The sequence below is a fragment of the Symsagittifera roscoffensis genome, chromosome 9 (assembly GCF_963678635.1).
Source record: "Symsagittifera roscoffensis chromosome 9, txSymRosc1.1, whole genome shotgun sequence".
Taxonomy (NCBI): Eukaryota; Metazoa; Xenacoelomorpha; order Acoela; family Convolutidae; genus Symsagittifera; species Symsagittifera roscoffensis.
In genome coordinates this window covers 14135250-14147674 of record NC_087070.1, presented here as the reverse complement: position 1 = coordinate 14147674, position 12425 = coordinate 14135250, and the positions used below count along the sequence as shown (strand labels likewise).

Genomic DNA, 12425 nt, shown 5'->3' with positions numbered 1-12425 from the left:
CCTTATGTCAAGAGCAATTTAGGAAACAAACAAACAATCATAATACTTAGATATTTAATTAACGACGACAAATACGACCTCGTAATCACACCACACAGACAATCAGTGGGATATATAAGAACAAAAAGACAAACACTAAGAATAAAAAATAATTAACAAGCAAAAACAAATCATTAGAAAAAGATTTTCAAAACGAAGAAACAGTCTCAGAATCAGAAACAACCGCAATACAAGAACTTCACAAATTAAAAGACTCAATAAACAAAAACCATCAAATTGACAACCAACTATATTTCACTGATTCAGAAACCACGTCACCAGCATCAATAAAAGGTAAACAAAGAATAAAAAATTGCTACACAAACAAACCAATACATTTGTACAACTGGAATCAACCAATAAGACACATTGAAAATTACACATTAACAGTAATACAACACAAAATTGATTCGAATTGAAGATAACCCAGAAAATTCAGTAATTCCATTTTAAATATCTCCATTAACTGAACCTCGGGGACAGATACAATTTTGTCAAAATCTAATTGCAAACTTATTCGAAACAGGAGAAAGCCCGTGCACAAAAGAATTGAATTTCCCGATGTAAAAATCAAAAGACAACTTCTTGATCACTACCTCAAACGTATATGTAGTCTTACATCACAATATGGAATCTACACAATAGAAATCAGATCACCAAATGCATTTAATGACAGATATCTCATTCAAACTGATGATGTAGATATTGAATTTTCAAAAGTTTTTACACAATACATCAAAAGCATTCAACACCAAAACTCACAAAGAGCAAACTCGATATTTACAAACGATGTATTCCCACTTACCTATAGCTATATATCTATACTAGAATTGAATGAACCGCAAAGCGATTCACCAACTCAAACATCTCGACATACAATTGTACGACAAGAAATACACATATTTTCAAAGTTTTTAAATGCAATCCGAGAAGATCTAACAAAAACGAAATAACACAACATGTTAAACACGATTTACAAAAAATTTTAGCATTGTTCTCAATCGATTATTTCAGTCACAATTTTGATCTTAATGAACAAGCAAGAGAAAATTTTTGACACAAAATACAGATGACGAAACGGTACTAGCAGAACAATCAGTTTATGTTTGGGACCCTTAATGGTCTCATGAATCATTTATTATTATACCAACAGATATATCAAGTCAGGCAATTAGCACCTATCTCCATTAATAAAAATTACGTTAGAACATACCCACTTACATTTGACGCAACCACTTTAACTTATCATTCATTCTTCCCTGAAAGAACAGGAAATAATAGTTTAAATTCTACATTCATAAATAATGATAACTTAATTGGAACAAAAAAATCTTACACAACAAGATATACAAACCCCATCACATTTTGTAAGCGAAGAAATTGTTGCAACAATAACAACAACAGAAGCACAACGAAGCATTTCACCTATTCAACTCAATTTTACAACTCCAAAATTAAAAGCCCAACGCTACAACAAACAATCATACAATCCACAGTAAAACCTTCTGTTGACAAAAATATTCGCAAATGGATTATCCAACGTTCCGACCAGTAACAAAACCATCACACAAACAACAAACATCACATAGAAATAATTTTGCAGAACATAATTACAACTATGTAAATGGACCAAAAACAACAAAACCTAAAACAAATACTCAAAGTTCCTTCTTTTCACAATGTCAAAATACACCACAAACGACTTCAAATTCAGTAAATTTTCATGATCAACCACGATCATCACAAGAACGTGGTAGAAATTACCCTTTTTTTTAACAAATGAAAAATGAAACAAATAAATACCATACCAGAAATCATTCACATTATCATTCAGAAAATTTTATTCCATCAGATGATGATGAATACTATAACCAAAATCATCAGCAATTTTACTCAAGCCAAAGACGAGCAGCAAGGAACTTGTCAATCTAACCACACTCCAATTACGGAATGGCAAACCCACATGACATGCTGCCTAAATCACTACACTCAATGGATTTAAAGTACGACTTGGCATCGCAGCAAAGGCAATCCATTGCAACAGAACAATGGCCATCCCGATGTTCAAGTATACGTACAGATCCAAGTCACCAGGCACTTCATCCAAAGTCGAACTACATGCCACATCCGAACAAGATTGAGTATAACAAAATTCCTATTCTCTAAAACCAACCAGATCAACACTCATCACAATCGATCAGAACCCATAACGCGATCTCCCGAAACTACCGTGATACATCTCGTCTTCCAAACCAGAAAAAGGAATGTGCTCGCAACCTCTAAAGAAAAACACAACCATCCATCCTATACTACAATGGAACATTGAAAAACTAAAACTGTCTAAACCCCGGATGGGTGGAACCAGATCTAAACTAGTATTTGTCATTTGTTATTATTATGATATTTTATCTCTATAAATTATTAAATACTAGCCAATCATACTCCATCAAACTAACAACCTATTTATTTGTAAAGTGTTGAAACTACTTGTAGTTTCAACGCCAGAACAATTTGAATTAAACTTAGAATACAGTTGTTCTCATTCTGGAACTAACTCGCGCAAAGCGGTGTACACTAGATCTATTGAGACTTGAAGATATAAGAGTAAGATTAAGATTGGTATTAGACTAAGAAGTTGCACAATCTCTTCGGCCGAAAATAAGACAGCGTGACGAGCAGACGGTGTACCTTGTCTGAAATTACTCTATGAGTACAGTCACTAGAACATAACTCAATTTTGTAACTATTTTGAGAATTGCCCCATCTTGTTGCGGACTCCGAGGGGCAACATTTACCCCTTTTATGAATTCCGAGGAACAAAATTGTTCCCCTTTTGCAAACTCCGAGTTAAAGAAATCTCAACTAATGATTTAATATGAGTAACGTCTTACTCTCAGCGTTTTAGTATTGAAGTGTATCACTTTGTATTTAGTAGTTCGTGGAAGTTCTTCAAAAAGGAAAAAAATCGTTTTTCTTTAAATTCACACTGATACGAGAAGTCCCTGTTTATTTTAACATAACCAATTTCATCTCTTTCCTCGTTAAAGAAAGAGGTATTGCACCACAAAGTAAAGTTTTTGATTTTCTCTTGCTCTGACATTTAAGTTTGAGCGGTTCTCAAAACGATGTTGATCGTAAAATTTGGGTTCACCATAACAATTCAGTTTGGAAATTAAAATTCACCGGCTTGCTGGATGATTAAAGGTGGGTTGCTAGTGTGGTGTTAATTAGATTGAACCCTGCAGAAAAATATCAAAAAACGAATTGAAATTGTTAGTTGATTAGTTTGTGATATCACTACGTCATCAAATACATGCAATTTTCCAGGTATCTTTTCGGACCCTAAAAACTCTATATTTTAGTTTTAAGGGGGGTTTGTAAGCGCGCGACGAAAAAACACCATTTTTTGGTCAACATTTTCCAAATAGGTCTAAAAAAGCATTTTCCCAAAATGTTTTTTTTTTTCAAAATTTTGCCTGCGGCGCAGAAAATTTAACCAAAACAGGTGCTTGTGGATAACTCGGAAAATCAACGAGGTAGACCCAAAAAAGGTCTACAAAATTATTGAAATTTTGTTGAAAATAAGTCCCCCCTCGAGAAAATCCTCGATCCGCCCCTGCTTCACTAATTAAAGATCGAAAGAAATTAACTTAGAAATCAGACAGTTTTAGAATGTTTGGAGTGCGCTTAATGATAGAAGTTCTAGCTCATTCGCTCCTTCTGTCATGATATTATCCCCCATCTTTCATTTGATACTCAGGAAGCATACTGGTTCCCCTCTCCCCTCTACTCGTCGAAGGACCACTGGACGACAAAGAAGAAGAATGCAACATTCCAAACTGCGAAGATAATGGGCATGCCTATTTTAAACACATTGTTCAACAAGGCATTTCTTCTGTAGGCAGAGCATTCGTTTATGGGACCTCGAAAGTTTGTCTGTTTGTCCTCATCATTTTGGTCCCCACTGCCATCTCCCAGTTCTGCTGATCCCGCCTTGAACAAACTAAGCCGCATAAAACTTCACAAATCACAAACAGTGTTGAATACAGTTCACTTTAAAAGTCAGTAGAATACTAGCTCTTAGGGGTCGTTAGCGTATTGGTAAGTACTTCATTTTGAGACCTTCAGGTCCAGACGTGCATTCGATCCCTTACCGCCGAAGTGATAGTGTGTGAGAACCAGATCTCGAGTATCACTGATAACTGTCATGTCTACCACAACCATAGCAGTTTCTCTTCTTAAATAAGGGATTAGCCACTTAAGTAGTAGATGTTAGAGGTGATCAGGGGGTGTGCGCGGCTGACCCCATGTATTAAGATACGGTATAGATTTCGGGTCCGCCAGTCTCGCTATGTATTAGGATTAGGTATAGAGTCTACAACGTATTAAGATAGGGAAAATCAATGGTAAGGTTTCATGGTTTGTGTGATGGTAAGATAATGGTAAGAAAAACGATTTTTTTTTTGGGTTTTGTGTGAAAATGTCTAGTTTTTTTTGCAAAAATTTTGGGCGAGTTATCTAATTGGTGACTATGCTAGTTGTATTAGGTATAGCGTTTTATATGGTGTTTTAACTGCTTTTATGCTTTATGCTGAAACCTACTGAAACTTCGAAAAAAGTCAAGGTTTTTGGAAAAAAAATTGTAAAAAAAAATTGACAAAACAATACATATGATAAAAATTACACTAATGAGAGCTCAGAAGAAGGTTATATAAAGTTCTGATTATCAAAAGGAAAGCTCATGATGACTTCAAACCTACGGAAAAACTGCAAAAATTTAAAGTATTCGGAAAAAATTACAAAAATTTCAAAGTTTTTGAAAAAAAAAAAATGCAAAAAGCTCATAGTTTTGGTTAATTTTTTGTTGGTTCTGATCTTATTGAAAAAAATACCTATGTGCAGAGTTTAAAATTGAGCTCAAATTGAATTTTATTTGCCATCATGTTGAGACAATGAAATAAAATTTTGAACAAAAATTTTGAATTTTCCACAGTTTTCTCTCAAAATACTAAAATACTAAAATACCATAAAAGTTACCTTAATTTGAGCTACAAAACAAGGTTATATAATGCTCTGAATACTAAAAAAAAAGCTCATGATAGAAGAATCAATATTAAAACTTCCGGAAATAAGTGAAAATAATTGCAATTTTCGAGAGAGTGAAGTAAAAATGAATCAAATCTATCCAAAGTTTTCAATTTTCGTACTTTTATTTCGGTAATTAACTAGTTTTTGTCCCGTTTAGCGAAAATTTAACTAGGAAATTCAAATCAATTTAAAAATAAGAGCAATAATTATTGAAATTTCTAGATCAAACTCCATGATTCAACTCAGTTTTTTCACAATGATTAACCCAATGTTGTATAAAAATTTTAACTTCGGAGAAACTTTTCTCGTTAATAATAATTAGTCTCTGATCAATGATAAACAATGGACTGTTAACTGCTAACATTGACTAAAAATTGGATAATTTTTTCTTAAAGTGTATTAGATATTGGTTGAAATTCAGCAAAATCTTCTTCATAACTGATGATTATTTCTCTGTTGCTTCTGCAACATAACTTTCATGATTTTTCCGTAAAAATGTTTTATGTCTTAAGGTTATTCTTGCTTTCTGCTTAATACATGTTTCGCTATTGAACTCAGTTGGCAAGATACTTAGTCAGAACTGGGGAATTTATAAGGAAAAAGGTACCAAGTGAACGAACAATTTTGCTGGCAGAGATAAAATAAGAACTAATAACGTCTGATTATTACAATTTAGTTTGTACGTGTGTTCCTTCAGATTCCATTGGTCAGTTGTTACAGTAAACTATGTAAGCAAAAATACAATTTTTGTGATCATTAAGTGTCACTTATCTTGCAAACAATATTTTCTAAACCGCTTCTTTTTCTTGATTTTTCTCGTAAGTGTTCTCAAAAACGTCCAAGTGAGAAAGAATCGGTGCTAGTTAAAGCATTCAAAAGCACATGTAAAAATTGAGAATAAAAAAGTGTATTTTCAAGTTGGGCTTTTTGAACAAATTAAGAGCAGCTCTTTTGGTTATAAGCTGGAAACCTTCGGAAGTAGAAATACGCCAGGGCATCTAGTTTCTAACAAACGCAACGTCTAAATACTTCTAAAAGAGCGCGTCTCACAAAAATCGATTAAGCAAAGAAATCAGTGTTCAAACAGTGACAAATGAAAAATAATGCAAAGTTTATTAAGCAAAAGACTCTATAGTTCTACCTGATTTTCTAATTGATAAAAAAGTTGCAGCTAACCAGAACAAAATCTTTACTGTGTGTCTAATTGAAACTTTTCATTTTCAATTCAATTTAATCAACATCTGGTTCTGCTAAAGTGTGAGCTTGCTTAGATTTTTTCAGCAAGTTCCGTGTTAAGTTCTCCAAAAAATTTTCTGCTTCAAGTTTTTTTGGTCGAAAAAAAATGAAATGTAGATCTTGAAAGCGAATTTTTGATTTATGTTTCATGTATCACCTTCCAAAAGATGTCAGAATTGAATTTCTTCTTCAAAAATCATCCTCAAAACATGTGGAATTTCATTTAAATTTACCTACAAACAAAAAAATATCAAAGCTCCTAATGAAATAACTTGAGTTTCTATCTCAATTTAGTACTTTCTCAGTTTCTGCTTCATCTGCTATCTTCCAACTTAATCCAATTTGAACGAATTCTTAATTTAAATTTGAATTTTAGACAGAAAAACCTATAATTTTATCGAACATTCAATGATCCGAAGCAGAATTAATATCATTAATACTTTGCTAAAAATCTTCAAATGATTTTCTCAAGTTGATAGCTGTATGTTGCTGTTTCAACTCTGAATTTCTATATTGAAGTAAATTTTCGGTTGAGAAGGTTAAATACTATTAAGTTGAGGTTTTCACAAGTTGGCAAAAACATATCTGTTTTGTCTTTTCTAGGTAAGTTATCAATTTGTTTTTTGAAATCGTCGAAAAAAATGTAAAAAACCATAATTTTTAACAAATCATCCTCCATTATCTGCTTAACATTGCACTACTCTATGAACACTTTTACAAGCACTAAAAAGGAAAGATTTAAAATGATAACTACACAAAACCTTTCAATTAGTAGATGTTTTATTAATATCCAGTTTTTAACAATTTTTTAACAAATACTTAAACACTCATTAGCGTTTGTTATGCACTTTTACTACAAATTTACTTTTACTACAAGCTTGCAATCAATGTTTTTTCTGTTGGTTAAAGATTTTTGGATCGTTTTCCATTGAAAAATTGTTGCTTTAGGATTGTTGCTCGTTTTATCATCAATCATAATCTTTGAATAAGAAAATGACAAATAAAAATTGTGATGAGAAACTTTTTACTAAAAATTTCAAATTTATCACAATTTTACTTCAGATTCAGTAAAAATAAATATTCATAGTAACATCAATGTTTTTAATAGAAAAATATTTATTTTACCTTCTCTTGGAGTGTGTTTGGAGACTGCTGAGCACATAATTTAACATTATGTTGACAAGAAGCATGCTTCTTCTTGACATGATTTGTGAGTTCATCGCTGCTATAAGTATAACGGTTACAGTTCGAGCACTTCAAAACACCACAGGTTCTACGATGTCTTGACGCATCTTTACGTGTGTATTCTCTGCCACACTCAAGACATGCGACTCTTTCATTTCTATTCAATGACGAGGTCTCAAGAAAGAACTTGAGATTAAATGGGAGATTTAGAATGTCCCAAACTTTTCTAATAAAAGAGTTGAATAGCTTCAAAGAATTAGTTAAAGTAAATAAAAAGCGCAAACCTCCTAAGCAAATGTTTTTAAGGTGAAAGAAAACTTGAATGGATATCATCTTATTTGGGCAAGATGAAAAAATCATCCAATCCAACCAGTTTTGATATAAACCAATCGGAATCGAGCATTATTTATAAGGAAATTTTTATCGTTTTTGATAACAACCAATCAGAAGCGAGCATTACTCATAGGAAACTTTCTTATCTTTTTTGATGACAACCAATCATATCAAGCATTCCCTCACAGGCAATATTTGTGATATCAGCCAACCAGAATGAAGTATTCACAGATTTTAAAATAATTTATAGAAAAAAAAACTCTGTTTCAGAAACTTCCCAATCAATCATATTTATTGAAAAAACTTCTAACATAACTAAGAAAAACTTTTGACACCAAAGTAAGTTAAACGAGATTTCTTGTCTTGTTCATATATTTTTTTCGATACTAAATTCAAATTTTGAAGTTTCCATCAAACTTTTTTTTGATTTGGTTAGTGAAAAAAACCAGTGAAAAAAAAAATTACCAAAAGATACATTTTATGGTTATATTTTTGATATATTGTACTATAAACAATCGGAAGTCTATTAAATTTGGATAATCGATTGAAATATATTCTGAGAGATCTAGATTTTGTTTTTCTATCAAATTTTAAACAGTATTAAAATTGATGTTCCTAATCTCCAATTTTTGTTTCATAGGCTCTTCCGTTGTTTTATTTTTACTGATCGACCACTGAATCTGAGTTAACTCTTCTAAATTAATACATTGTTGGTAAATCTGGAAGTACTCTTCTTTTTTGTAATTTTCTCTCCATCTTTTTAACAATTTTATTGAACTTACGGGGAACTTACTTTGTTTCTATATAAGTTAAAACTAATGCAATCTCCATCAACGTCAACAGTCCACCACTCTGTAATTTTTTGTAGTAGTTCAATTTTAAAATCTGATGAAAGTTCATTTCAGACGTTGAAAACGCTATTGATGGAAACTTTTTTTTCTACTGGAAAAAACAAAGAAACTTAAAAAACTGGAACTGTTTTATCATTTTTAATTTTTTGTAATCACCATAAAAATTTTTTTCATCATTTAGAAAACTGATGTAGCCAACCGAAAAGTCAAGTTATGGCTAAAACTTTCAACTACATTCTTGTGTTTAATTTTGTTCAAATCAGACAATATTTACTTAAATTTGAATAAAAACAGTAGTTAAAAAGATTTTCTTTAATTTCTTGAGATATTCTGGAAAATTAACTGATAATTTGTTATTGTTTCATGTCAATTTGGATTAAATTGTTTGTTTTGTCTGACTTTTCCTCAAAAATTATAGCTCTAAATATACACTTCAGCGAGAAAAAATTGTTTTGAACCAATAATATTTCAATTACCAAACATACAAAACATCACAAAGCATTACGTAGGTTTACAATTATCAACAAACGTAAAGTCTCCCAACATTTGGGATAGTTTTTTTGAATTCATTCAACCATAGTTGACATATGCAACTTGCTTCAAGTCTTCATTTTCCTTTGCAGTGAAGAGCCGAATCTGATTGTAGATCGGCTTGTTCATATTGTACTTCTTGATTGCGACACACACCCTGCTCCTGTTGTATGTAAATATTTCAAATACTCTATTACAGATGTCGAGCAACTGATCCATAGTTGATTCTTTACCAGATTTGGCTTCATATATAGGTACGACTTCAAGGTTTTCAGCATCGTGAATAACAGTGTTCCGGATTGCCGATATTTCTTCTCCCTCTTTTTCACTAAAATAGACTTGTTGAGTCTTTTCAAATTGTCCCAAATCATTTATTTTTAATAGTGGAAAGTACGGTTTGAAGTATACTTTCCCCTTGTAGGATCTTTGGAACCAAACAAATCTCCCAATTCTTTTTTGGATTTTTTGAAAATTCTTATTAGTTGGGACTATCAGTTTTTCTCGAATACATTTTGAAAAGCAAACTGATCAGATGAGGAGAAATGAGAAAAATGATTTTGAGATTTTAAAAAAACAGAAGCAAGCAGTTTGATTCATCGCGATTTCCATATATTGAAAAAATATCAAATTTGAAAGAATTTTCCCTGAATGAAAGTTGCGTAGGCGTTACAACTACTGTAAAAATTATTTGTCCCAATGGCAGTCGCTATGTGTCAAGCTCTTCCAAGCTTTTTTTTCAGATTATAAAAACAAATTCAAGTATATTTCTGTTTCCAACTAGTTTTACGAAAAGTACATAGTAACCCAAGATAATTGCGTGTCTACTCACAATTCTTTCTGATCCTTGGGAAGTTGCAAACAGAGATTAGACAAATACCAATACATATTTCAAGAAATTGATTGTCTTTACAATTTGTACAAACACAGATTCTTTTCGAGTTTTGTCACATCTAGTGGGGAGGTACTCAATCAGCTTAGTTGCGGAGTTCAGCATAGTTTAAGATGGAAAGGAGCTGAAAAAACACCAAGCGTATCAAGGAAACGACTCGTTTGAAAAAACTTCAAGAAACATTGTCTAAATTCTTATCAAAAAATTGCATCTACGCAAACTCTGGGCTCACCGTTTTTAGACAGTATTCAAAAAGTTCAAAACTTAAAATTTAAGTCTGGTTTGTTCGAAAGAATTGATGTTTTTCTGATGGTTATGGTTCTGTAAATAGTGAGCGTGACAATTTTTCTTCTAATTTTTGATTATTTCTTCACAAAAATCTTGTCAATGTTATTTTTTTTCAATTCAAATGCTTTTCAACGATTAAATTCAGGTTATTTTATTTATAAAATGCAAAAAAAGTTTAATCACTTTTAAACAAATTTGCGTGTTTTCAAGAAATGATTTTGCAGGACGCAATTTTTTTAAATATTTTTTAGAAAAAAACAGTTTGCAAAAACCAAACTTATTTTTTCTTACTGTTAAAATAATGTTTAGAAATTATCAGCATTTGTCATTTTGAGTGCTTTTCCCTATCTTAATACATTGGTTTTCTGATGTTTTTGATTAGGTTACGTGCAAAAATAGATTTTTTACCGATCAAACTTGAAACAGAGGAAGTCCTCAACTTTACTTTTTAACAGTGCAAGAAAATCTTGTTAAAATTGTCATTCAAATGCTAAAAATTTAATGAAAATTTTCTTAAAATGCATATTTTTTTTTAACAAGAGTGCAACTTTTGCAATTTGCAAAAGCTGCATGGAATTTTTATCAAATATGCGGAATTTTCCGAAAAAAAATTTCGCTGGATGCATTTTTTTCTTGATTTTTCAAAAGCCTCTGAAAAAACCAAACTTTGCAAATGCAGAAAAAACGCAAATTTTTTTTGAAAAAAAAATGTTAAATTATTGCTAAACAAACTTCATAACTGTTGATGACTTTGAGTGCTTTTTTCTATCTTAACACAATGTTTTTCTGATATTTTTGATCAACATACATGCGAAAATAGAAATGTTTTTCTGATCAAAATTAAAACACAGAAATTCATTTACCCTCATTATTAACAGTGCAAAAAAATCTTGTTACAATTTTCTTTATAATGCGAAAACTTTTAATGAAAATCTTGCTAATCTGCGAGCTTTTTCCGATTTTTTTAACAGGTATGCAAAAACATTCTGAAATTTTTTGCATGGCGCTAAATTTTTTGTAAAGATTTTAACATGTGTGCAAAAATTGTAAAAAAATTTTTATCTTGTTTGCGAAAATTTTATGAAGTTGTTTACAAATTTTGAAACTGATTTAACTTTTTTATCATCTTTACAATAAAATATAAGAAAATATTTACTAATTGCAAAGTTAGTTTGATTTTTAAACCGTGTGCAAAATTTTTTTAACAAACTTCGTTATGAACTCTTGTTTAATCTCATTATCACTATCTCTTAAAAATAAAATGACTAGATGCAAAAAAAATTAAATTAGAAAACACAAGACAACAACCAAAATCGAGCCGCTGAAGAATTTTGCAAGTTGTCAATGGAGGGCAAAGCTGGTTTTGCCTCCAACGCCGGTGGTTGTCGTGGTGGTTTGCTGACTAGAGTTCTTGGCTCAGAGAACCCCTCATCCTCTTCGATGGTAATTGGGTTGTCTTCAGATCCCTCTTCCCAAGGAAAGAGGAAATCGCCGAATAGTTGAACGACATATCTAGAGTCATGAGTGTCGGGGTAGTTCATTCCCACGTGCTCAGCCACTTCCTCCATCATTTGCACTTCTCCAAGTTGGTTTTCTGTCAAGTATACTTGTGCCATATGTTGTTCGTTGAATTCCCTTCGCATCATTTCCACTAAGTGCCAGATTTGAATTGGGACATCCATTGTCGTTTCCAATCACAAAAATTTTTCAGTTATCTTAGGTTGTCGTACCCAATCAAAAATATTCACCTTCTAAGGATTTAAATCTGCCAAATAAATAAAAATATACACAAAAACAATTGCGAAAATAAATGAACAAAAAAGTTTTACTGTAAAATGAGAAATTTTGCCGATATAAATAACACAAGAAAGGAAATTATAACAAGTAGCATCTCTGCAAATTTTCGCATCAACTTAATTGAATTTTTTGTAAGTAATCAAGGATAAATTGTTAATTTTTGAGTAGATAGTGAAGTTTTTTAATTT

The 12425-nt window shown here is 31.5% G+C and overlaps 1 protein-coding gene across 1 annotated transcript in view; it reads right to left on the bottom strand.

Moving 5' to 3' along the window:
* Positions 1-3030: 3030 nt before the first annotated feature.
* Positions 3031-12425, bottom strand: part of LOC134854440 (gamma-aminobutyric acid receptor subunit beta-like) — a gene marked incomplete in the record, with an annotated part of 163300 nt that continues 153905 nt past the window's right edge. Inside the window, 1 exon segment of the mRNA XM_063870690.1 lies at positions 3031-4032. Coding sequence (XP_063726760.1) covers positions 3826-4032 — 207 coding nt within the window.